This window comes from Macaca thibetana, chromosome 11 (genome assembly GCF_024542745.1).
Source record: "Macaca thibetana thibetana isolate TM-01 chromosome 11, ASM2454274v1, whole genome shotgun sequence".
NCBI lineage: Eukaryota > Metazoa > Chordata > Mammalia > Primates > Cercopithecidae > Macaca > Macaca thibetana.
Genome location: NC_065588.1, coordinates 117,205,608 through 117,232,440, shown reverse-complemented (window position 1 = coordinate 117,232,440; position 26,833 = coordinate 117,205,608). Strand labels below are relative to the sequence as shown.

At 49.6% G+C, this 26,833-nt stretch overlaps 3 protein-coding genes across 3 annotated transcripts in view; 1 reads left to right on the top strand and 2 right to left on the bottom strand.

The window, feature by feature from the left end:
• Positions 1-10,943, bottom strand: part of P2RX4 (purinergic receptor P2X 4) — a 341,582-nt gene extending 330,639 nt beyond the window's left edge. The window contains exon 1 of the mRNA XM_050748077.1: positions 10,940-10,943. The gene's annotated coding sequence lies outside the window, so the exon portion shown is untranslated. The remainder of the gene's footprint in view (positions 1-10,939) is intronic.
• A 5,713-nt stretch (positions 10,944-16,656) lies between these two features.
• LOC126930695 (chloride intracellular channel protein 1-like) lies at positions 16,657-17,268 on the bottom strand. The gene has a single exon (XM_050748182.1). It carries the CDS (start codon positions 17,266-17,268, stop codon positions 16,657-16,659), a length of 612 nt encoding a protein of 203 aa, XP_050604139.1.
• Positions 17,269-26,017: 8,749 nt separating this feature from the next.
• SPPL3 (signal peptide peptidase like 3) overlaps positions 26,018-26,833 on the top strand; it is a 144,919-nt gene continuing 144,103 nt past the window's right edge. Inside the window, exon 1 of the mRNA XM_050748082.1 lies at positions 26,018-26,535. Coding sequence (XP_050604039.1) covers positions 26,513-26,535 — 23 coding nt within the window. The 5' untranslated portion in view covers positions 26,018-26,512. The remainder of the gene's footprint in view (positions 26,536-26,833) is intronic.

The window sequence follows — 26,833 nt, the reverse complement described above, 5'->3', positions numbered from 1 at the left end:
AATCCCATCTCTACTAAAAATACAAAAATTAGTCGGGTGTGGTGGCACAGGCCTGTAATCCCAGCTACTCGGAAGGCTGAAGCATGAGAATTGCTTAAGCCTAGGAGGCGGAGGTGGCAGTGAGCTGAGATCGTGCCACTGTACTCCAGCCTGGGCAACAGAGCGAGAGTCTGTCTCAAAAAAAAAAAAAAAAAAAAAAGAGGAATGAGTTACTGACACACACTGACACACTGCAACATGGATGAACCTTGAAAACATTATGCAGAGTGAAAGAAGCCAGACACAGAAAGAATGTAAATCGTATGATTCCATTTATATGCAATGTCCAGAATAGGCATCTCCATAGAGATAGAAATTAGATTAGATGTTGACAAGGGCCTGAGGTTGGGGGTGGTGAGAGAATGGGGAGTGGCGGTAAATGGGTGTGGGGTTTCTTTGGGGAAGATAAAAATGGTTTGGAAGTAGATTATGAAAGTGGTTGGGCAAGTTGATAACTACACTAAAAACCACTGAATTGCACACTTTAAAAGGGCGAATTTTATAGTATGTGAACTATATCTCAATCAAAAAAGGAGGAGGAGAAGGAAGAAGAAAAGAGGCCGGGCACGGTGGCTTATGCCTGTGATCCTGGCACTTTGGGAGGCCGAGGCAGGCGGATCACTTGAGATCAAGAGTTCAAGACCAGCCTAGTGAAACCAACACAGTGAAACATAATGAAACCCCATCTCTACTAAAAATATAAAAATTAGCCAGCTGTAGTGGTGCCCGCTTGTAATCCCAGCTACTCGGGAGGCTGGGGCAGAAGAATCACTTGAACCTGAGAGAGAGGTTGCAGTGAGCTGAGATCACACCACTGCACTCCAGCCTGAACAGAGCAAGTCTTTGTCTCAAAAATAAATAAATAAATAAATAAATTTGAGTAATGGCCTGTATTAGTTTCCTACTGCTGCTGTAGAAATTATCACAAATACTGACTTTACACAAGCTTATTCTCATAGTTCCGGAGGTCATGAATCTGAAATTGGTTTTACAGGGTTGGTTCCCTGTGAGGGCTCTGAGGGCAGAATGTGTCCTTGCCTTTTTCATCTTCTAGAGGACCACCTGCATTCCTCGGCTCACATTCCCTTCATCGATCACTACAACCTCTTGTTTCCGTCGTCAAATCTGCTACCACTCACTCTGGTCTGCCTACCTCCTCCAAGGACCTGTGTGATTACATTGGGCCAACACAGATAATCCAGGATAATCTCCTCATCTCAAAAATCTTAATTTGATGCATCTACAAAGTCTCCTTTCCTATAATCATAGGTTCTAGAGTTCTAGAGATTAGGACATGGACTTTTTTTTTTTTTTTTGAGACAGAGTTTTGCTCTCTTGTCCCGCAGGCTGGAGTGCAATGGCGCGATCTTGGCTCAACGCAACCTCCGCCTCACGGGTTCAAGCGATTCTCCTGCCTCAGCTTCCTGAGTAGCTGGGATTACAGGCATGTGCCACCACGTCCAGTTAATTTTGTATTTTTAGTAATTTTGTATTTTTAGTAGGTTTCTCTGTGTTGGTCAGGCTGGTCTTGAACTCCCAACCTCAGGTGATCCGCCCACCTTGGCTTCCCAAAGTGCTGGGATTACAGGTGTGAGCCACAGCTCCCGGCAGGACCTGGACATCTTTTAGGGGTCATTATTCAGCCTACCACACACTTACCAGATTTAAAATTCTATGAAGTACACTTACCTACAGTATCTCATTTAGATACGTATGAGGTGTTATCATTCCTATTTAATGAATGAGAGGGCAGGTCTAGAAAACTTAATTGCTTAGCCACAGTCATATAGTCAAAGAACTAGAAACTCAAACCAGAGCATATGGCCCTAGAGACCACGTAACAGCACCACGCACCACTTCTACTCCACCAGGCTGCCTGTAAATCACTGGCCTTTTACCTCTCATTTTCTTATACAACTCAAAAAAAAGAAGAGGAAGAAGAGGAAGAGGAAGAAGAAGAAGGAGAAGGAGAAGGAAGAGGAGGAGGAGGAAGAAGAAGAAGAAGAAGAAAAAGAAGAAGAAGAAGAAGAAGAAGAAGAAGAAGAAGAAGAAGAAGAAGAAGAAGAAGAAGAAGAAGAAGAAGGAGGAGGAGGAGGAGGAGGAGGAGGAGGGGGAGGAGAAATAGGGAAGGAGAAGGAAGGAGAAGGAGAAGAAGAAGGAGAAGAAGAAGGAGGAGGAGGAGGGGGAGGAGGAGGAGGAAGGAGAAGGAGGAGAAGGAGGGGAGGAAGGAGGAAGGGGGAGGACAAGGAGGAAGAGGAGGAGGAGGAAGAGGCCAGGCACCATGGCTCACGCCTGTAATCCCAGCACTTTGGGAGGTCAAGGCAGGAGGATTGCTTGACCCCAGGGGTTTGAGACCAGCCTGGGCAACATGACGAGACTGCATCTCTACTAAAAACAAAAACAAAAAAACTTAGCTGGATGCAGTGGCACATGCCTGTAGTTCAACCAGTTAGGAGGCTGAGGCAAGAGGATTGCTTGAGCTCAGAAATTCAAGGCTGCAGTGAGCTATGATTGTACCACACCACTGCACTCCAGCCTGGGTGACAGAGCAGGACTCTGTCTCTCTGACAGAGGGAGGAGAGAGAGAGAAAGAGAGGGAGAGAAGGAATGAATTGGCCTAAGAAGGAAAATGGCTGAATTCGGGATATATTTTGGACGTGGGTTACTTACGGGACACAGTGGGGCAGGAATTGGTCCTATGTGAGTCCCTGCGTCCCTCAAATGTGCCACTGGAAGAAAAGCAGAAGGAGCAGCAAGTATGGAGCCCATGTCAGGGCAGCACCAGCTCCCCAGGGTGAGCCACTCACAGAACGCAAAAGCCACGCAGTGCTGGAATTCAGAAAGTGTCAGATTTCAAGGCCTGTGTGTCCTTGGGTGAGTAGCTTGGCTTCTCTGGGCCTCTGGATGGACTTGGGGCAGTGAGTCTGTAAATCCCTGAGCTACCTTTCCTGCATTCTCAGCGCATTGTTGGAACCTGAGTGCGTCGTGACAGCCTCGCGTGCTGACAGCTGACGGAGTCCATACGCCTCTTCTACGCGTGGCTTCAGCATCCTCTCATAAACCTGACCCTGCCCAGTCAACCCCAGCTCTAAAAAGAACTGCCCAGCCCTGAGTTAGGACAGCATTTTCTCCCCTGTAACTTCACCTCTGTTGCATCTTTTTTTTCTTTTTTTTTTTTTTTTTGAGACAATCTCGCTCTGTCGCCCAGGCTGGAGTGCAGTGGCACGATCTCTGCTCACTGCAACCTCCACCTCCCAGGTTGAAGTGATTCTTGTGCCTCAGCCTCCTGAGTAGTTCGGACTACAGCCGCGTGCTGCCACACTTGGCTAATTATTTTTTTTAATTTTTTATTTATTTATTTTTTTGAGGTGGAGTTTCGCTCTTGTTGCCCAGGCTGGAGTGCAATGGCACCATCTCGGCTCACCGAAAGCTCTGCCTTCCGGGTTCAAGCGATTCTCCTGCCTCAGCCTCCCAAGTAGCTGGGATTACAGGCATGCGCCACCATGCCCGGCTAATTTTGTACTTTTTTAGTAGAGACAGGGTTTCTCCATGTTGGTCAGGCTGGTCTCAAACTCCTGACCTCAGGTGATCCGCCCACTTCGGCCTCCCAAAGTGCTGGGATTACAGGCGTGAGCTGCCGAGCCTGGCCTAATTTTTTGTGTTTTTAGTAGAGGAGGGTTTTCATCATGTTGTCCAGGCTGGCCTTGAACTCCTCAGTTCAGGCAATCTGCCCTCTTTGGCCTCCCAAAGTGCTGGGATTACAGGCGTGAGCCACCGCGCCAGCCCCTTTATAGCACTGTTTTATTTTCATTTCTCCCCTGTGTCCTCTCCTGGCTTTAACCATCCTTTAAGATGTTCCTCCATCTTCCACCCTCCACTTCCACCAAGGTGCCTCATTCCTGGCCGCCATGCCTCACATTCCTCTCCCTTCCCTTGAGTCCTGAAGCACTTTACAGTTCGATTAGAAAACCAGAGTCAGGAGGTCTGGATTTGACATGTGTCTTTTTTTTTTTTTTTTTTTTTTTTTTTTTTTTTTTTTTTTTTGAGACGGAGTCTCGCTCTGTCGCCCAGGCTGGAGTGCAGTGGCGCGATCTCGGCTCACTGCAAGCTCTGCCTCCCGGGTTCACGCCATTCTCCTGCCTCAGCCTCCCGAGTAGCTGGGACTACAGGCGCCCACAACCGCGCCCGGCTAATTTTTTTTTTGTATTTTTAGTAGAGACGGGGTTTCACCGTGGTCTCGATCTCCTGACCTTGTGATCCGCCCGCCTCGGCCTCCCAAAGTGCTGGGATTACAGGCGTGAGCCACCGCGCCCGGCTTGACATGTGTCTTGACCACAAGCTTTCTGTGTGATGTTGGGCAAGTCATGAGCCTGCTTTGAGTCTCAGTTTCTTCATTCTGATATTATAAGACAAGAGGGTCAGATACTTGTCCTCACCAAGCTGGATCATTTAGATGAAATCTCTAGGCCTGGTGTGGTGGCTCACGCCTGTAATCCCAGCACTTTGGGAGGCCAAGGCAGGCGAATCACTTGAGGACAGGAATTTGAGACCAGCCTGGCCAACATGGTGAAACCCCGTCTCTACTAAAAATACAAGAAAAAATTTGCCGGGCATGGTGGCAGGTGCCTGTAATCCCAGCTACTCAGGAGACTACGGCACAAGAATTGCTTGAACCTGGGAGGCGGAGGCTACAGTGAGTTGAGATCGCGCCACTGCACTCCAGCCTGGGCGAGTGCCATCTCAAAAAAAAAAAAGAAAAGAAAAAAAGAAATCTCCAGAGACACAAGGTGAGGGGTACCTAGAAAAAGGGATGGTCTAGAATTCATGTGGTCTTCTATGTCCCACAGTGGCAGCAGCTTTTTCTGGCAAAATCCTTAGTGCCGGTTGCAGTCATTCAGCTCCCCTTGGTTTCTGCCAATTTCCTGATCCTATTTATCTTGCCAATTCTCTAAGCTTCCAGATATCCTTCTAACAAATTCCTTTCTGGCTAAGTTACCCAGAATTAGATTCCATTTTTGGCAACTGAAGCCCCTAATGAGCTCAGACCTTCAAGGGGTCCTGTGATAGAATGATAGAGCCACACGTCTTTCCTTAAGTGTGTTATGCCTTTTGGTTGTGTATGTCTTGTGAATCTTCTGCTCTCAACCTTCTCTCTCCAGAAACAGGGATATCTTGAGGGTCTAAACACAGCACAAAACTCTAAAAAAAACAGGTGGCTTATAGGCCCAGCACCCTTCCAAACATCACGGAGGATCTTTAAGTTCAGAGGGTCAACTTGGCAGCCTGATAGAGCTGGCATTGGATGTGCTTTGTGTGGAAATACATTGAAGTTTCAGATCGCTAGATTTTCCTGAAAAATCAGAAGATCTGGCCATACCTCCCCACAGTCCCACATAGCAACATTCAGCTGAAGTTGAGTGGAACCTACCGCCTTTAGATGGGATGTGACCACTTCACTCATTTAAATAATCTATTTGGGGCCAGGTGCAGTGGATCACACCTGCAATCCTAGCTATTCAGGAGGCTGAGGCAGGAGGATCACTTGAACCCAGGAGTTCAAGGCTACAGTGAGCTGTGATTGTACCACTGTACTCCAGCCTGGGCAACAGAGTGAGACCCTGGCTCAAATAAATAAATAAATAAAAATTTTAAATTAAATTATTTGAGTCCAGGAGGCATTTGAGTTTGCACCTCTTGACTGGGCGTGGTGGCTCACACCTGCAAGCCCAACACGAGGCGGGTGGATCACTTGAGGTCAGGAGTTCGAGATCAACCTGGTCAACTTGGTGAAACCCCATCTCTACTAAAAAACACAAAAATTAGCCAGGCGTGGTGATGCGTTCCTGTAATCTCAGCTACTCAGGAGGCTGAGGCAGGAAAATCGCTTCAACCTGGGAGGCAGAGGCTGCAGTGAGCCAAGATCGCTCCATTGCACTCCAGCTTGGGCGACAGAACAAGACTCTAGCTCAAAAAAAAAAAAAAAAAAAAAAAAAAAGAGTTCACGCCTCTTGTTTAGATGAGTAGAATGCTGCGGGTCATGCCTTATTTTCCTTGAGCCTGTCTTTGGAGGCCACAACGGGGCATGGGATGTGGCTAAGTGAGATGAGCACAGGCCCTAGAGTCACTGGCGAGCTGTGTAACCCTGGATAAGTCTTTCAACCTCTCTAAGCCTCAGTCTTTGCAACTCTGAAATGGAAATAATAGGTCACAGGAATGCTGTAAAAATTCAATCAGGTCCATAAAGTATGATACAGAAAAGTAGGTGTTCGCTAAAAGTTTGTAAAAGAGGGGATCTGAGATCTTACAGTTGGAAGGGCCCAGTGGGATGCTTGGCTCATAGTGAGTGCTTGAGAAATGTTCATTCTCTTCCCCTAATTTTTTTTTTTTTTTTTTTTTTTTTTTGAGACAGTCTCACTATGTTGCCCGGGCTGGAGTGCAGTGGCACCATCTCAGCTCACTACAACCTCTGTCTCCCAGGTTCAAGCGATTCTCCTGTCTTAACCTCCCGAGTAGCTGGAACTACAGGTTCATGCCATCAAGCCCGGTTAATGTTTGTATTTTTAGTAGAGACTGGGTTTCACCATGTTGGCCAGGCTGGTCTCGAACTCCTGACCTCAAGTGATCCACCCGCCTTGGCCTCCCAAAGTGCTGGGATTACAGGCATGAGCCACCGCGCCCGGCCTCTTCCCCTGTTTTTTGTATTGTTGGGCAGAGTTCTTGGGTTTTTGTTTTGCTTTTGGTTGGGCCAGAGCCATCACACCACAGTGCCCTTCAGAGGGGTCCTGCGGGCTCTGGAAAGACGCCCCCAATAGCTGTGGAGGTGGAATATGAGTGGGTAGGCACGACACCGTGTGGAATATGTGCAGCCACCCCCGATTTACGTGGAGCCCACGGGCTTCTTGGGAAAGGAATGACATCATGTCCGGTGTCTGAACCTGGGATTCCGAAAACTCCAGACCAGCCCAACAGGCTTGGCAGGTGCAGACAGAAGTTACAGGGGGCAGGAGAGGGTGGGGGGGCTCCAAGAGAAAACTGCAGGAAGAAGACACCCGGCCTGCCTGACCTGAGGGCTGAGTCTGGAGATTGGAGAGAAGAGGGGTTCCAGAAACAATCTGAAGCTGTGTTTGAACCCCCAGATTCAGCCCCTCCTCATCCTCCCATAGCCTTCACTGCTCTGAGACAAAGAGGGCTCACTTGGGGCCCAATCCACTCTTTTACAGAGCCCAACAGAGGGCACTGCAGGGGCTGGCTGGAGAGGGGGGGCAGCAGAAAGCGTCTGAGAAACACAGGCCCTGGAGGGAAGTGGGCCGTGGTGCAGCGCCTGAAACCCACAGACAGCAGGCAAAGGGCCTTCTGCCTGCAAAGAGCAGCTCTAGCCACAGCTGAAGCGCCTCCTTCCAGACCTAGAGAGAGCCCTGCTGAGAACCCACAGCCCCGTGGGAACCCAGAGCATTCCTGGGATACTTGGTGAAAGGAACCTGTGTGGAAGACAGGACTTCCTTCCTGCTGGCCTAGATGTGGAAGCTTGGAGCATCAGGACGGAGGGTGTGGCTGTAAACAGGGTCTCTCTCTCTCTCTCTCTCTCTCTCTCTCTCTCTCTCTCTATATATATATATATATATATATATATATATATATACACACATTTTTTTTTTTAATTTTTTTGAAACAGGGTCTCGCTCTGTTGCCCAGGCTGGAGTACAATAGCATGATCTTGGCTCACTGCAACCTCCGCCTCCCAGGTTCAAGTGATTCTCCTGCCTCAGCCTCCTAAGTAGCTGGAATTACAGGCATGTGCCACCACACCTGGCTAATTTTTGTATTTTTAGTAGAGATGGGGTTTCACCATGTTGGCCAGGCTGGTCTCAAATTCCTGGCCTCAAGCGATCTGTGTGCCTTGGCCTCCCGAAGTGCTGGGATTGCAGGCATGAGCCAGTAAACTGGGTCCCTTTATAGTCACAGCTCATCCATACCTGTTCTGCACCTGCTCTGTGCCAAGCTCTGTGCCAAGCTCCGTGCCAGATGGGCAGCGAGGAACAACAGGGTAGAGCTTCTAGGGTAGCAAGGAAGATAATAGCCAAGTAACCAGATGAGTCAAGGTAAACTCACTAGTGATACATGAACGGCCAAGATGCTGGAGCTGAGCGGCCAGGGAAGACTCGGTTATTTGAGTCACCATGGAATGAGCTAGGAGCAGAAGGGTCACATCTGTTTCCTTTTCTTGGGTAGCATTCCCAGGCCTCGCCTTGTTGGGGTCCTTGTCTCACCTGAGAAGTCAGGTTCTCCCAACAGCTGACCCAGGATAGCAGATCAGTTCTGTTTTTCCCCCGGCAAGCCAATGCCAGGGGTTTCTCAGTTGCGGAATGAGGCTGTTCAGAGGACAGGATCCTCTGAACCACTGGCAGGGGCCAGAGGGGTTTGAGACTTGCTTCTACCTGCCCAGGTAGGCCCAGGCTCTAGGGCAAGGGCGTTACCTGTGACTCATCTCAGGCAACGCTAGGAAGCCTACCCTAGTTCTAGGCCTCTGGGACAGGATCTGAGTAGAGACGCTCATGAAAATAGGGACTTGTGATCACTGGGACAACCTCTACCCCCATCCCCCAGCAGGGACCTTGGTGAAATCTGAGATTCATTTCCAACTCCTCCTGTGGGAAGGAGGTGTGGACCTTGATGTCAGTATTTCTTAGGGAGTGGCTGGACCTCAGAGGCAGCATCTGAGACACTGGCTCAAGGGGGCAGCTACGGGGCAGTGAATCCCCCCCAAATACTCACCAGCCGTGTGTTTGTTTGTTTGGAGACCGGGTCTCACTTTGTCATCCAGGCTGGAGTACAGTGGTGTAATCATAGCTCACTAAATTCTTCACCTCCTGGGCTCAAGTGACCCACCCACCTCAGCCTTCCCATAGGTGGGACTGCAGTGTGTGCCACCATGCCTGGCTAATTAAAAAATATATATCCTTATCAAGGCACTAGCTAATACTTTTATTTTTTTGTAGAGACAGGGTCTGCCTATGTTGCCCAGTTGCATGATTATAGCTCACTACAGCCTTGAATTCCTAGTTTCAAGTGATCATCCTGCCTCAGCCTTCCAAGTAGCTGGGACTATATGAGACTACAGGTGTGCACCACCACGTCTGTTTTTTGTTTTGTTTTGTTTTGTTTTTTGATAGAGACGGGGTCTTGTTACGGTGCCCAAACTTGTCTCAACCTCCTGGCCTCAAGCGATCCTCCTGCCTTGGCCTCCCAAAGTGCTAGGATTACAAGTGTGAGACACCGTGCCTGGCTGCCCTTTGTTCCTTCTTCCTTAGAATCACCTCCTTCAATGCCCACTCAGTTCCTCTCTTTGTGCTCCCATCTCAGTCACTCAGATCCAGACCCTTCCACTTCCTGGGGTACCACATGACCCTGGATTCAAAGCCTAACCCCACCATCCACCTATGACCTGTCTGCCCTTCCACCATCTCTTTACCTTCTCTATGTGTCCATTTCAAGTTTTTGTTTTGTTTTGTTTTTGTTTTTTGAGACGGAGTCTCACTCTGTCGCCCAGGCTGTAGTGCAGTGGCGCGATCTCGGCTCACTGCAACCTCTGTCTCTCAGGTGCAAGCAATTCTCAGGTGCAAGCTCACGGCAGCTCCACCTCCCAGGCTCATGCCATTCTCCTGCCTCAGCCTCCCTAGTTGCTGGGATTACAGGCGCACACCACCACACCTGGCTAATTTTTTGTATTTTTTAGTAGATACAGGATTTCACCATGTTGCCCAGGCTGGTCTCGAACTCCTGAGCTTAAGTGATCTGCCCACCCCAGCCTCCCAAAGTGCTGGGATTACCAGGCATGAGCCACTGCACCTGGTCTAATTTCATGTTATATAAAACAGGAACAAAGAGTCCAGCTTTAGCTGGGTGTGGTGGCTCCCACATATAATCCTAGCACTTTGGGAGGCCAAGGTGAAATGACTGCTTGAGCTCAGGAGTTCGAGACCAGCCTGGGCAACATGGTGAGACCTCATCTTTATTTTTAAAAAATAAAATAAAATAGGCCGGGCATGGAGGCTTATGCATGTAATCCCAGCACTTTGCAGGGCTGAGGCAGGCAGATCACCTGAGGTCAGGAGTTTGAGACCAGCCTGGCCAACACGGCAAAACCCCGTCTCTATTAAAAATACAAAAAATGGCCGGGTGCAGTGGCTCACGCCTGTAATCCCAGCACTTTGGGAGGCCGAGGCGGGTGGATCATGAGGTCAGGAGATCAAAACCATCATGGCTAACACGGTGAAACCTGGTCTCTACTAAAAATACAAAAAATTAGCCGGGCGTGGTGGCGAGCGCCTGTAGTCCCAGCAACTAGGGAGGCTGAGGCAGGAGAATGGCGTGAACCTGGGAGGCGGAGCTTGCAGTGAGCTGAGATCCAGCCACTGCACTCCAGCCTGGGTGACACAGCGAGACTCCGTCTCAAAAAAGAAAAATTAGCCTGGGGTGGTGGTGGGCATCTGCAATCCCAGCTACTCAGGAGGCTGAGGCAGGAGAATTACTTAAACCCGGGAGGCAGAGGTTGCAGTGAGCCAAGATCGTGCCACCACACTCCAGCCTGGGTGACAGAGCAAGACTCCGTCTCAAAAAATAAAATAAAATAAAATAAAACAAAACAAAGAATCCAGCCGTATAGGGTTATTACCAAAATTTTCACCCAGCAAATATTATATGAGTTAATAGATATGAGGCACTTTGAAGAGTCCCTGACAGACAGTAAGCACTCAATAAATGGTAGCTGTTTTACTGTTACCATGATTAAATAGTTAGCAAGTATCTATTCTACTAGATGTCGGGGATGTGATGAGGAAAGCAGACACTGTTGCAGTGATGAAGTAAGATAAAGGATGTGTAGCACCTGTCACCTAGGGGGCCCCCAATCAATGGTGGGTCCTCCTCTCTTCCTTCCCAGCTCTGAGGCCCCTCCATTGTTTTCATTGTCCATGGAAACCTACAGATCTGACATGTGCTGGAGGCTGAGTGAACACTTCTGGGCGCAAAGGAGCCCCAAGGACTGTTCCAGGTGCTAGTCATCTTGGTGTGTGCTACTTAGGAAAGGTTTCCCTGGGGAGGAGTCCTGAAGAGAAATTTGCCAGATGGAAGGATGGGAACAAGCTTCGAGGGTGTTGACTGAGTCCTCTTCTATCCATCAACCTGCTCATCCAGCGTCTAGAAATAGGGCGTTTGACTTAGGCTGGGGGCGGTGGCTCACGCTTGTAATCCCAGCAGTTTGAGAGGCCAAGGCAGGCGGATCACTTGAGGTCAGGAGTTCAAGACAAGCCTGGCCAACATGGCAAAACCCCGTCTCTAGTAAAAATACAAAAATTAGCTGGGAGTGGTGGCAGGTCCTATAGTCCCAGCTAATCAGGAGGCTGAGGCAGGAGAATCACTTGAGGTGGAGGTTGCAGTGAGCCAAGATCATGCCACTGCACTCCAGCCTGGGCGACAGAGCAAGACTCTGTCTCGAAAAAAAATAAACAAAAAGAAAAATCAACTACATTATGATGAATAAAACAATCTTTATTAAAAAAAAAAAAAAAAGGCTGGGCACGGTGGCTCATGCCTGTAATCCCAGCACTTTGGGAGGCTGAGGCAGGCGGATCACGAGGTCAGGAGATCGAGACCATCCTGGCTAACACGGTGAAACCCCGTCTCTATTAAAATACAAAAAATTAGCTGGGCGTGGTGGCGGGCGCCTGTAGTCCCAGCTACTCGGGAGGCTGAGGAACCCGGGAGGCAGAGCTTACAGTGAGCGGAGATTGAGCCACTGCACTTCAGCCTGGGTGACAGAGCGAGACTCCGTCTCAAAAAAACAAAAAAAAAGTAGAGTTTGACTTAGCCTGGGCAACGTGGCAAAACCTTGTGTCTACAACAAATATAAAAATTAGCCAGGCATGGTGGCCTGTGCCTGTAGTCCCAGCTACTTGGGAGGCTGAGGTGGGAAGATGGCTTGAGCCCAGGAGGTTAAGGCTGCAGTGAGCCGTGACTCTGCCATTGCACTCCAGCCTGGGTGACAGAGTGAGACAAAAAATAAAATAAAAAAAAATTAAAAAAGAACTTGCCTTTCTCGGGTCCTCTTAGTTAAGCCTGGTTTCCCTTAGAATCCTCTCTCAGGCCCAAGTCTTGGGAACAGAGGTGGGTACTTTCGGCTTTGTGATTTTAATATCCCATTCTGGTATTCAAAGTTGCCCTCAGGGTGTCACTGAAGGTATGGCCTCTAACAGGCAAGAAGGGGTAGAGCCTGAGGCTGGGGAAATCTGAACCACTCCTAAGAAGTTCTTTGAGGCTTTGGGCTAGATTTAAAATGCTTCCTGTTTACGAAAGAGGGACCCAGCGTAGGGGATGGATCCGCTGCAAGAATAGAGGTTGGGAGAGGGGAATTCTGAAATAATTTAGACGACCTAGGCCAGGTGTGGTGTCTCATGCCTGTAATCCCAGCACTTTGGGAGGCCAAGGCGGGTGGATCACTTGAGGTCTGGAGCTCGAGACCAGCCATGGCTAACGTGGTGAAACTTCGTCTCTACTAAAATTACAAAAATTAGCCAGGCGCCTGTAATCTCAGCTACTTGGGAGGGTAAGGCAGGAGGATCGCTTGAACCCAGGAGGCGGAAGTTGCAGTGAGCTGAGATCGCGCCACTGCACTCCAGTCTGGATGACAGAGCAAGACTCTGTCTCAAAAAAAAAAAAAAGAAAAAAGAAAAAAGAAAAAAAAAATAGAAGGCTTAAGTATGGTTTAACTCTAGAAGCTGGATTTAAATAGGACATATAACAGTTCACGACTGCAGAAAAACAGAGAGAATATGAATAGTTACCATCTATTGAGTGCTTATCAGGTGCCAGGCACTGTGCTAAACACTTCACATGCGTTATCTCATGAAGTCGAAGAACAGCCCTGTGAGGCTGGTGTTATTTTATTTTATTTTTTTATTTTTTTTGAGACAGAGTCTTGCTCTGTCGCCCAGGCTGGAGCGCAGTGGCCGGATCTCGGCTCACTGCAAGCTCCGCCTCCCGGGTTTACGCCATTCTCCTGCCTCAGCCTCCCGAGTAGCTGGGACTACAGGCGCCCGCCACCTCGCCCGGCTAGTTTTTTGTATTTTTTAGTAGAGACGGGGTTTCACTGTATTAGCCAGGATGGTCTCGATCTCCTGACCTCGTGATCCGCCCGTCTCGGCCTCCCAAAGTGCTGGGATTACAGGCTTGAGCCACCGCGCCCGGCCGAGGCTGGTGTTATTATCTCCAGTTAGAAGATAAGAAAACAGGAGGGTCAGAGAGGTGGAGCCACCTGCCCAAGGTCACACAGCTAACAAGCAACAGAGGCAGAATTTGAACCTACATGGAGTGACTCCAGAACCCACAGCATTAACTTCAGCACCAGTGTCACCAGCTAGGCTAGGCATGATGGGAAGGTTAGTCTTGAGCTACAGTAGACAGAAGAATATCGATGTAGATACTTTGCCTTTACCATAGAAGTTCTCAACCCTGACTGGACATTAGAATCAGCAGAGAAACAGGAAAAAAACAAAACAAAACAAAAAAACCAGACTGCCACTTAATTACAGGAATTGAGGCTGCAGTGACCTATGATTGTGCCATTGCACTCCAGCCTAGGCAACAGAGCAAGACCCTGTCTCTAAAAAAAAAAAAAAAAGGCTGGATACAGTGGCTCACACCTGTGCTCCAGCACTTTGGGAGGCCAAAGCAGGAGGATTGCTTGAGTCCAGGAGTTTGAAACCAGACTGGGCAACATAGTGAGACCCTGTCTCTACAAAAAAACTGAAAGATTAGCTGGATGTGGTGACACATGCCTCTAGTCCCAGCTACTTAGGAGGCTGAGGTGGGAAGATTGCTTGAGCCCAGGAGGTCAAGGCTGCAGTGAGCCAAGACTGTGCCGCTGTGTTCCAGCCTGGGCCACAGAGCAAGACTCTGTCCTCTGCCCCCCTCCAAAAAAATGTTGGCCAGGCACAGTGGCTCATGCTTGTAATCCCAGCACTTTGGGAGGCTGAGGCAGGCAGATCACTTGAGGCCAAGAGTTCAAGATCAACCTGGCCAACATGGTGAAACCTCGTCTCTACTAAAACTGCAAAACTTAGCTGGGCTTGGTGGTGTATGCCTGTAATCCCAGCTACTCAGGAGGCTGAGGCAGGAGAATTGCTTGATCCTGGGAGGCAGAGGTTGCAGGGAGCCAAGATTGCACCACTGCACTCCAGCCTGGGCAAAAGAGCGAGGCTCTGTCAAAAAAAAAAAAAAAAAAAAAAAAAAAGGTAGATTCCCAGTCTCTACCACTAGAGCTACTGATTCAGTAGATGGGGCCTAGCATCTCTATTTTTCACAGTTTCTCAAATGACTCCGACGCTCTGAGTTGAAAGCTACTGCCCTAGCCTGAATAGGAGTTTTGAGGGCTTTTACCTCCTGCCAGCCCCAAATACTTTCCAGAGGGCTCTAGGCTGGAATCCAAATCACCTTGAGGTGTTTAGGAATGGTGGTGAAGTGGAGCAAGCATAGGATTATGTGATCTGACTAGTTTTACATCTTGGTTCTTCCACAAACTAGCTGTGTGACCTTCAGCAAATGGTTTCCCTTGCAGTGCCTCTGTCTCCTCAGCTTCAAAATGGGGGATAGGCGGGGCACAGAGGCTCACGCCTGTAATCCCAGCACTTTGGGAGGCCGAGGCAGGCGGATCACCTGAGGTCAGGAGTTTGAGATCAGCCTGGGCAACATGGAGAAACCCCGTCTCTACTGAAAATACAAAATCAGCCGGGTATGGCGACACATGCCTGTAATCCCAGCTACTCGGGAGACTGAGGCAGGCGAATCACTTGAACCTGGGAGGAGGAGGATGCGGTGAGCCGAGATCACGCCATTGCACTCCAGCCTGGGCAACAAGAGTAAATCTCCGTCTCACCAAAAAAAAAAAAAAAGAAAAGAAAAGAAAGGGGGGGGATCATTATACTAATCTTAAAGAGGTGCTCTGAAGAATAAAACAGTTAAAAAATATAAGGGGGTTGTAATAGCACAATAATTTGGTCAGAATAATCAAGCCTCAGATAACAATTATAAAACCGAAACAAGGGCCAGGCGTGGTGGCTCACGCCTGTAATCCCAGCACTTAGGGAGGCTGAGGAAGATAGACAATTCGAGGTCAGGAGTTTGAGACCAGCCTGGCCAACATGAAGAAACACCATCTCTACTAAAAATACACAAAAAATTAGCCAGGCTTGTGGTGCACACCTGTCATCCCAGCTGCTCAGGAGTCTGAGGCAGGAGAATCACTTGAACCTAGGAAGTAGAGGTTGCAGTGGGCCGAGATCACGCCACTGCACTACTCCAGCCTGGGCGACAGAGCAAGAGTCTGTCTCAAAAAAAACCCAAAAAAACAAAAAAACTGAAACAAGGCCAGGTACAGTGGCTCATGCCTGTAATCTTAGCACCTTTGGAGACTTAGGTGAGAGGATCACTTAAGGCCAGGAGTTCAAGACAAGCCTAGGCAACATAGCAAGACTCCATCTCTGTCAAAATAGATTTTTAAAAAATTAGTTAGGCATGGTGATATGCACTGGTAGTCCTAGCTACTTGAGAGGCTGAGGCAGGAGGATCGCTTGAGCTCAGAAGTTCAAGGCTGCAGTTTGCTATGATCACATCACTGTGCTCCAGCCTGGGCAACAAAGCAAGATCCTGTCTCTTAAAAACAAAACAACAACAAAAAAAACCTGGCCGGGCGCGGTGGCTCATACCTGAAATCCCAGCACTTTAAGAGACCGAAGCAGGTGGATCACCTGAGGTCAGGAGTTCAAGACTAGCCTGGTCAACATGGTGAAACCCCTGTCTCTATTAAAAATACAGAAATTACCCAGGCGTGGTGGTGCACGCCTGTGTTCCCAGCTACTCAGGAGGCTGAGGCAGGAGGATCGCTTGAACCTGGGAGGCAGAGGTTGCAGTGAGTTCAGATCGTGCCATTGCACTCTAGCCTGTGCGACAAGAGCAAAACTCCATCTCAAAACAAAAACCAAACCAAACCAGCTACTCGGGGGGCTGAGCAAGGAGAATCCCTTGAACCAAGGAGGCGGAGGCTGCAGTGAGCCAAGATCATGCCACCACACTCCAGCCTGGGCAGCAGAGTGAGACTCTGTCTCAGAAAAAAAAAAAAAGAAACATCAAAGAAAGCTCATCTGGCTGAAGGAGATGATATCGGATAAAAACTCAAAAATATAGAAAGGAATAAAAAATACTTGAATACTTGAGATGATAAACAGGTGAGTAAATATTTTTAAATTGTATTTACATTTTTCTTTATTTCTTTAAGAGATGTGGCTGTTTATTTATTTTTTCATTTTTTTCTCTATTTTATTACTGAAATATGTTGTCCTGCCCATGCCACCCCACTATAAAAATCTCACCCAGCTCCCCCATTTCTTTCCCTCATCCCCTCTTCCACCACACCTTCCCAGAACGAGGGCTCCCGGATGCCCTGCCCACTGGCCATTTTGGAGTGTGTCCATTGGGTAGCAATGTGGAAACCACTGGGGCCTTTGTGGAGAAAACGGAGGGCGTTGAGGAAGTCCCAGGAGGGGCTTACTTGAGGGCCTTGGCCCCTTAATCATAGGCGAGCTTGATCTCCTCGCCACCTGGGCAGGTGGAGGCAGATTCTTCCCACGCATAAGCATTGCTCAAGTGCCTATGCACTCCGGGGAAGGCCTCGGGGATGGTAAATCCCCGGTACTTCTTACACACCACCTGTACTATGTGCAGCTTTGGCAACAGGTTGAGGTCAGCCAGGGTGAGTTCGTTGCCATTCAGAAACTTCCTCTGAGAGATGCCCTCATCTTCAGCACTGGTTTCATCCACTTCTTCTGGGAGGGGGGATGTTAAGTAATTGTCTAAAACCTGCAGGGCTTCTAGGAGTCCCTTCTCCAGATTATCATTGAGTGCTGGGCTTGAATTCTTGATGTAGGCAGAAAATTTGGCAAATATGTCCAGCCTGGCTGTGTTGGACTCAGGGTTCAGAGCTGCCAGCTTGGGGTATCTGGGAGGGCACAGCACTGCCTCCGGAAATTCCTCCATCTTGTTGGTGTCTGTGTGCACTTCAGTGCCATACAGCAGGAATGGGAGCTGCCCTCCTGGGCACAGCTTGTGCACTCTCTCGGTCCATCTCTTGGTGTCAATGGTGGTAACATTGAAGGTGACTCCCTTGACCCACAGCACCATGAACAGTCTCTGGGAGATCACTTGAGGTCAGGAGTTCAAGACCAGCCTGGCTCACATGGTGAAACCCTATCTCTACTAAAAATACAAAAATTACCCGGTTGTGGTGGTACGCGCCTATAATCCCAGCTACTCGGGAGCCTGAGGCACAAGAATCACTTGAACCCGGGAGGCAGAGGTTGCAGTCAGCCAAGATGGAACCACTGCCCTCCAGCCTGGGTGACAGGGTGAGACTCCTTCTCAAAAATAATAATAATAATAATAATAATAATAATTTTTTAAGTAGATTGTGATAAGTTAAAGTGCATGAGATTCACACTCACTATAGTGAGCCACCACGCCCGGCCAGGGCCTAAATTCTTGACATTCATTTAGCTCTTACAGCATTGCCAAGTGATTTTACGGAAAGCCAACTGTGTCCTTGAACACACACAGTCATTCTGAGTCTCAAAGGGGCACAGAGTGAGACTTTAGGTCCCATGGAAAAGGCCAGAGCCGTTGGAAGTGGCTTTGGGTGATGCAGAAGCTTTTTCTTTGGAGAGCTAAGAACAATACAGACCATGTCACTTTTGAAATAAAAATGCCACGCTGAGCCTCTGGGCGATTCACTTGGGCTTTGGTTCCCAGTGAGTCACAGAAGTCAAAGCCAAGTGGAAAGTTGGTGTTGGATGAATGAAACGGGAGCTGCTGGAGTAGGAAAGTCGAGGCCTTCCCAGAAGCAAAGGGCCCATTCTTTTCAGTGGGAAAAAATCTGGTGGAAGAAAGGAGGGAGAAGGGGTTTGGTGAAGGTATGGTGAATGAGGAGGTTTTCTTCTCTCTGTCTGAACCAGAGACCTCCGAAGTGTTTCTTGAGGAAGTATGGCTACAGACCCTATAAGAACCCACACAGCACTTGCCAGGGCCGGGATGGTGTTCAGGCCATGGAAACACCGTGTACGTGGTCCCAGGAAGATGAAGTGTGGGCCCAGAGACTAATGGCTTGAGCATCTCAGGCTAAGGTTGCCTTAGTAGACAGCACCTCCAGATCCTAGCCAACATCTCTACAGGTTTGAAGTCACCGCAGAGGGCAAGGTTGGAATAAATCGAAGCCTGTGGCTTGGCTGTGAGCTGCCCAGACTATGGCATTTGGGGAGAGACTTTTTAATTTTTTTTAATTTGCATTTTATTTTGAGACAGAGGCTTGCTCTGTCATATGGGTTGGAATGCAGTGGCGTAATCTCCGCTCACTGAAACCTCCACCTCCCGGGTTCAAGCCATTCTACTGCCTCAGCCTCCCAAGTAGCTGGGATTATAGGCACCCATCACCATGCCCAGCTACTTTTTGTATTTTTAGTAGAGACGGGGTTTCACCATGTTGGCCAGGCTGGTCTCAAACTCCTGAGCTCAGGCAATCTGCCCGCCTCGGTCTCCCAAAGTGCTAGGATTATAGGCGTGAGCCACTGCACCAGACTGGGAGTGACTTTTAGTCTCCCTGCCAGCAGCACTCAGCTCCAAGCTGAAGCAGCCCCAGGTGTATCTGTGGCACCTCTGGGCCTCAGCTAGGCAGGTGTGCTTGGCAAGAGACTCAGGCATTAGGCTCCCCCCAGGAGGGGTGCTTTGTCTCTCTGCACCCCACTGCAGGTGAGAGCGCTACAACGTGTGCAGTGTTTGTTAAAAGAAGCGGTGGCTCAAGCCTGTAATCCCAGCACTTTGGGAGGCTGAGACGGGCGGATCACAAGGTCAGGAGATCGAGACCATCCTGGCTAACACGGCGAAACCCCGTCTCTACTAAAAACACAAAAAATTAGCCGGGCGAGGTGGCGGCGCCTGTGGTCCCAGCTACTCGGGAGGCTGAGGCAGGAGAATGGCGGGAACCCGGGAGGCGGAGCTTGCAGTGAGCTGAGATCTGGCCACTGCACTCCAGCCTGGGCGACAGAGCAAGACTCTGTCTCAAAAAAAAAAAAAAAAAAAAAGAAGCCATGGAGGCTTGGTGCGGTGGCTCACGCCTGTAATCCCAGCACTTTGGGAGGCCTAGGCGGCCAGATCACCTGAGGTCGGGAGTTCAAGACCAGCCTGGCCAACATGGAGAAACCCGTCCCTACTAAAAATACAAAAATTAGCCGAGTGGTAGTGGCACATGCCTGTAATCCCAGCTGCTCGGGAGGCTGAGGCAGGAGAATCGCTTGAACCTGGGAGGTGGAGGTTGCAGTGGGCCGAGATCATGCCATTGCACTGCAGCCTGGGCAACTGAGCGAGACTCCGTCTCAAAAAACCAAAAAGAAAGAAAGAGGCTATGGAGGTGCCTCTAATTATCAACACAGTAATTATAGGATAGCTTCTTCTACCAAGTGTGTTCAAAAGAGACTTGGGGAGTCTCCCCCAGGATGGGTCCTCTGCCTTAGGCACAGACTCCAGGGAGTTGGCATTACCAGGTCTGTCTGGGCTGCCTAAGCATTGTTTCTGAGAACATCAAGGCTCAGGTCTGACCTGGCTCTACCTGTCCCTCCAGCCCATTTCTCCCCTCTGTCATCCACCCCTCGCCCCCACACACATGCATGTGCACTTTATTTATATTCCGTAATGACCTGCTTGCAGCTTCCCCATGGGCTGTTATCTTTTTTGCTTCCGAACCTCTGATCAAGTCCAGGAGGTTTCCCATTGGCTCTTTTTTGTTTGTTTGTTTTGTTTTAAGACAAAGTCTCACTCTGTCGCCGAGGCTGGTGTGCAGTGGCGCCATCTAAGCTCACTGCAACTTTCGCCTCCTGGGTTCAAGTGATTCTCCTGCTTCAGCTTCCCAAGTAGCTGGGATTACAGTTGCCCACCACCACCATGCCCGGATAATTGTTTTTTGTATTTTTAGTGGAGACGGGTTTGGCCATGTTGCCCAGGCTGGTCTCAAACTGCAGACCTCAAGTGATCTACCCGCCTTTGCCTCCCAAAGTGCTGGAATTACAGGTGTGAGCCACGGTGCCTGGCCTCCCATTGCCTCTGAACTGCTGCTCATAGTTTTGGGGGCTTGACTGCAATGTCACATCCTCCAGGAAATCTTACTTGACCAGAACCTGGGCTGGGTTAGATACTTCTCTGCATTCTCATCGTCCTCTGAATTTACCCACATGACACTTGGCATAGTGAACTGTCAACGACCGTTTACTTGTCAGTTTCTCCCTTTCCTCGCGAATGCTTCTTGGGAAGGGATTGTAACTTGTTGCCAGTTATAGCCTGTGTGCCCAGCAGAGAGGTTAGCCCAAAATAGAAGCTCGATGTCTGTAGAATGAATGTTTGAGCGAAGGGGAAAGCAAGCCAGGATCTAGAACAACTTGTTTTGCCTGATGTCACACTCAACATCCACTTCTGTCCTCCGCCACTCCCTCCTTGACTAAGAGTGAGAGTTCTTAAGGGGAGAGAGATACGGGAAGGCAGATCGGAAGTGAGGTATATGGTGAGCATATTAGACACAGGGTCACTTGCGTTCTTTGAACATGGGTTTTCAGAAAACGTTTTTTAGAGAAGTTTCAGGTTTACAGAAAAATTGATGGGAAAGTACAGAGACTTCCCATATAGGCCTCTCCCTCCAGTAAATCTCCCCTATTAATCACATGGTATATTAGTGTAGTACATTTGTTACAGTGGATGAGCCAATAATGAGATTAGGTTTTACTCTTCATGTTGTACAGTCTATGGGCTTTGACAAATATACTATGGTATGTAACCACCATTATAATGTCATACAGAATAGTTTCACGGCCCCAAAAATCTCCCACCCTCTGCCCATTCATCCCTCCCTCCCCATCAAATTCTGGCAACCACGAATCTTTTTATTGTCTTCATAGTTTTGCCTATTTCAGAATGTCCTATCATTGGAGTCATACAGCATGTAGCCTTTTCAGGCAGGCTTTTCACTTAGCAGTGTACTTTTGATATTTTTCCATGTCTTTTCGTGTTTTGATAGCTCATTTCTCTTTATTGCTGAATAATATTCTATTGTATGAATGTACCAGAGTTTGTTTATCCCTTCACCTATTGAAGGACACTTTGGTTGCTTCCAACTTTTGGCAAGTATGAATAAAGCAGCTCTCAATATTTGTGCGTAGGTTTTGTGTGGACGTGCTTTCAATTTATTTGGGTATACCATGGATACTATGGATTTTTTGAAAGAATCTTGTTTAATTTCCAAATACTTGGGGCTTTCCTGGATATCTTCTTTGTTATTGATGTCTAATTTAATTCTGTTGTGGTCAGAGAATATATTCTGTAAGATTTCAGTCTTCTGAAGCTTATTGAAACTTGTTTATAGCCAACATATGGTTTATTTTAGTGACTATTCCAGATGCACTTTAGAAGAATTCTATTATTTTGGGGTGTGATGTTCTATAATAGTCAACTAATTCAAGGTGGCTGATAATGTTGTTCAGGTATTCTATGTCCTTACTGATTTTTTTGTCTAGCAGCTCAATCAATTATTAAGAGATAATTAAATTTCTAATTATGAATTTGTTTACTTCTTCATTTAATTATATCCATTTTTCTTTTATGTATTTGGAACTATGATTAGGTTGAGACTTGAAAATTGTTATATATTCTTAATGAAGTGCCCCTTTTATCATTATGAAACACCTCTCATGTTCTTAGTTTTGAAGTCTACTTTATCTGATATTAAGATAGCTTTCTTATGACGTGTGTTTTTATTTTAGGTCATTTTTACAACCTTTTACTCTCAACCTCAGTGTGGGTTTGTATTTAAAGTATGTGCCAGCCAGGCGTGGTGGCTCATGCCTGTAATCCCAGCACTTTGGGAGGCCGAAGCGTGTAGATCATGAGGTCAGGAGATAGAGACCATCCTGGCTAACATGGTGAAACCCCGTCTCTACTAAAAAAAAAAAAAAAAAAAAAAAAAAAAAAAAATTAGCCAGGTGTGGCGGGTGCCTGTAGTCACCGGTACTCGGGAGGCTGAGGCAGGAGACTGGCGTGAACCCGGGAGGCGGAGCTTGCAGTGAGCCAAGATCGCGCCACTGCACTTCAGCCTGGGAGACAGAGCGAGACTCCATCTCAAAAAATAAATAAATAAATAAACAAATAAATAAATAAATAAAAAGTGTGTGCCGGCTGGGCGCAGTGGCTCACGTCTGTAAACCTAGCAGTTTGGGAGGCTGAGGCAGTTAGATTGTCTGAGCTCAGGAGTTCAAGACCAGCCTGGGCAACACTGTGAAACCCCACCTCTACTAAAACACACAAAAAAATTAGCCAGGCATGGTGGTGCATGCCTGTAGTTCCAGCTACTCAGGAAGCTGAAGCAGGAGAATTGCTTGAACCTGGGAGGCAGAGGTTGCAGTGCACCCAGATCACGCCACCGCACTCCAGCCTGGGTGATAGAGTGAGACTCTTTCTATCTAAAAAAAAAAAAAAAACAAGTATGTGCCTTGGGCTGGGCGCAATGGCTTACACCTGTAATCCCAGCACTTTGGGAGGCCAAGGAGGCAGATCACTTGAGGTCAGGAGTTTGAGACCAGCCTGGCCAACGTAGTGAAACTCTGTCTCTACAAAAATATAAAAATTAGCTGGGCGTAGTGGCACGCACCTGTAATCCCAGCTACTCGGAAGGCGGAGGCAGGAGAATCACTTAAATGTGGGAGGTGGAGGTTGCAGTGAACCAAAATGGTGCCATTGCACTCCAGCCTGGGCAACAGAGCGAGACTCTATCTCAAAATAAATAAATAAATAATGGCTGAGGTGGGCGGATCATTTGAGGCCAGGGGTTTGAGATCAGTTTAGCCAACAGGGTGAAACCCCATCTCTACTAAAAATAAAAAATTAGTTAGATGTGGTAGTGCACACTTATAATCCCTGCTACTCAGGAGGCTGAGGCAGGAGAATCGCTCGAACCTGGGAGGCAGAGTTTGCAGTGAGCGGAGATCACACCATTGCACTCCTGCCTGAGTGACAGAGCAAGTCTCTGTCTCAAAAACAAACAAACAAAAAAACTAATTAAATTTAAAAAAATTTTTAAAAAGAATTTAGCTCCTTTGCCTTCTCATCTCCCCTTAATATCCCTACATCTGGTGGGTTTATGGCTGGACAGGTCTTTGCAGGCCAGTGTCTTCCTGTGAATAGCGAGAATAACGGTCCCCGATGATCTGATATTTTCTTGTTGCCCTGCCTCAAACCCTCCCCTGGACCTTGATCTTTTTTTTTTTTATTGAGATACAGTCTCACTCTGTCGCCAGGTTGGAGTGCAGTGGCGCGATCTCGGCTCACTGCAACCTCCACTCCCCGGTTCAAGCGATTTTACTGCCTCAGGTCTGCCAAGTAGCTGGGACTATAGGCATGGGCCACCACGCCCAGCTAATGTTTGTATTTTTAGTAGAGACAGGGTTTCACCATGTTGGCCAGGATAGTCACGATCTCTTGACCTCATGATCCACCCTCCTTGGCCTCCCAAAGAGCTGGGATTACAGGTGTGAGCCATCGCGCCCAGCCTGGACCTGATCTTACCAGTGAGCCTTTTCCCAGGGCTCTCTGACAGAGCTCTGGAGGAAACACTTGGAACCTAACTGGTCCTGGCACCTGGCAGTGGGGGAATAAGGAAGGAGCGCTTGCTTCTGAAGGCAAGTGTACTTGGCTTTCTCTTTAAAGGGTTTCCCTTGGGGAACAAGCAAGCAGCAGATGTATGGGCAATGGCCAGCTGATCCATTTGGAGATAGATTTAGGGTGTGGTGTTCCCTGTATGCCTGGGCAGGCCCTGGGAAACTGGAGCAGAGCTCAATTCTGGCCTAAAGTTGGGCAAGCTGCAGAGAAGCTTGAGTACGTTGGTTTCAGGTGTGTGAGTTTCGCCTTCTGCAGAGAAACTGGGGGGTGAAGGGTGGGGGTGGAGGGGTGTCCAGGAGGGTTAGTGTATCTGTTGCCCAGGCATGTTTCTCGATTCTGAAGCTGCACTGGTGAATCATTTTTATTCACGAACACAGTAACTGGCAGGGAGGCTTAGCTGGACCCTCAAAGTCTGGCCTCAGTGCATCTTTTCAGTATCTTCTCTCAACACTCCAGCACAAATCACCCATCCGACTCTTGGATTCAAGCTCACCTGGAATTGGGCCTTACTTCATGCAATTCTATCTTCCTAGAATGCCTTTTCTTTCTTTCTTTCTTTTTTTTCTTTTGAGACGGAGTCCCGCTCTGTTGCCCAGGCTGTAGTGCAGTGGCGTGATCTCACTGCAAGCTCCGCCTCCCGGGTTCAAGCCATTCTCCTGCCTCAGCCTCCCGAGTAGCTGGGATTACAGGTGCCCGCCACCACGCCCAGCTAATTTTTTGTATTTTTAGTAGAGACTGGGTTCACTGTGTTAACCAAGGTGGTCTCGATCTCCTGACCTCATGATCCACCCGCCTCGGCCTCCCAAAGTGCTGGGATTACAGGTGTGAGACCGTGCGCCCGGCCAAAAAAATGCCTTTTCTTTGATAAGCCTCTCACCCTTTCAGAGGGCTTCACCGCTCCTGGGGAAGCATTCCCCAGTACCTGGGGCCTCAATTAATCTCTCCCTCCAAGTCCCAGATTCACGCTGTTGGTCTCTGGTCTAGCTCTATGGTGTTTACTTCTGTGCCTGCTTCCAGTCCTCCAAATGGACGGTTTCCTGAGCTTTCTGCCCTTGCTGTTCCCTCTGCCAGGAACTCTTTTCCTGTGGATCTTTGCAAGGCCAGCTCTCTGTCATCATTTAATATCAGCTCAAATGTCACGTCCTAAGCGAGGCCTTCCTTGACCACCCTATCTAAAGTAACCCACACTTCTACTCACTCTCTGTCCCCTCACCTTGTGTTATAAAACGTGTTTTCAGCCGGGCGTGGTGGCTCACGCCTGTAATCCCAGCACTTTGGGAGGCCAAGGCGGGCGGATCACGAAGTCAGGAGATCGAGACCATCCTGGCTAACACGGTGAAACCCCGTCTTTACTAAAAATACAAAAAATTAGCCGGGTGTGGTGGCGGGCGCCTGTAGTCCCAGCTACTCGGGAGGCTGAGGAAGGAGAATGGCGTGAACCTGGGAGGCAGAGCTTGCAGTGAGCCGAGATCGCGCCACTGCACTCCAGCCTGGGCAACAGAGCGAGATTTCATCTCAAAAAACAAAAAACAAAACAAAACAAAAAAAATACAACATGTTTTCGTAAAACTTAGCAGCATCTGAAATTATCTTATTTTATTTGCGGGCTTGGACCATGTCTCTTCCTCTAGAATGTAAGCTCTAGGAAGGCAGAGTGGGTTGACACATGGTTGGCACCCAACAAGTATCTGTTGATTGATTCAGTTAAGGCAAGCGTGGGGTATCCGACTTGGTGCCGGGCCTGGGTGCAATAAAGGTTGGCTGCCTGGAATATTTGCTACCTGAATGAATGAACCAAGGAACATACGAACGAAGGAATGCAGCCCTCTGCCTGCTGACTGACAGGTTGACTGACAGTTGGGGCGCCTGTGGCCAGCAGACTGTTGACTGACGGTTGACAGCTGAGTGGCAGCCAACAGACGCGCCTCGGGGTTCCCGATTGGCTGGTGCAGCAGCCCCTCGGAAAGGGGCGGAAGAGGGTACCCGAGGCGACATCTCCGCGTGGGGAGGGGGGCGGCACCAGGCAGCGGGAGGCGGCCCAACAGCTCGGGCTGCGAGAGCAGCAGCCGCCTAGAACCCACTAGCCGAAGTCTCCGCGCATGGGCCCGGCTCGAGGGGCGGGGCGCGCGTCACGTGAGCGTGTTTTGGGCACGTGACCCGCGCGGGGCCAAGGCTCGCCCCCGCCTCCGCCCCTCCTCCCCTCGGCGGGTGTGATCGAGTGGCCTCGCCTCATCGCCTAGCGCCCCCCTCAGCTGCCGCCGCCTCCGCCCGCCGGCCATGTCCCCCGGCCGCCGCCGCCGCCGCCCGAGCGCGGCGCTCCCGCGGCCCGGCGCGCAGTGAGCACGGGCCCGTCTTGCCGTTCGTCCGCCCCGGGGCCCCCTTGTTCTCCGCGCCGCCGCCGCCGCCGCCGCCATGTTGGGTTTGGAGCTGCAGCGGAGCCGCCGCCGCCGCCGCGGGTGAGGGAGGCCGAGAGCGGAGCCCGCCCCGCCCCGGGGCCCAGGGAGCGGGGCCGCCTTGGAGCCCGGCCTCTCCCCGCCAGCCGCCTTCCCGGCCCGCCGTGCAACCAGCGAGCCAGCGAGCGAGCAAGCACCGGACCCCGGCCGCGCCTTCAGCTACGGCCCGAGCGAACCCGCCGCCGCCGGCCCGGCCACAGCCTGCAGCGGAGCCCACGAGAGGCAGCGCCATGGCGGAGCAGACCTACTCGTGGTGAGTGCGGGTCTCCAGGAGGCCAGGGCGCGGCGAGGGTGGGGGTCGGGGCGCCGGCGCGGCCCGCCGAGGGGAGGAGGAGGAGGAACAGGTGCGTGTCGTGGGGGGGGGCGCGGGTTGGGGTGCACGCCCCCCTCTTCCCCACCGGAGGGGGCGGCTGGCGCGCGCGGAAGGCGGTGAGTGGCCGGGGACCCGGCGTCCAAGAAGGGGGATGGAGGAGGAGGCAGCGGCAGCAGCGGCGGATGTCATCTGGCTATGGGCGGAGCAGGTGATGGAGAAGGGGAGCATGACCCCGGGG

Excerpts from the sequence above, each read along its gene's own strand:
- LOC126930695 (XM_050748182.1), bottom strand. The coding sequence starts at position 17,268 with ATGGTGCTGTGGGTCAAGGGAGTCACCTTCAATGTTACCACCATTGAC.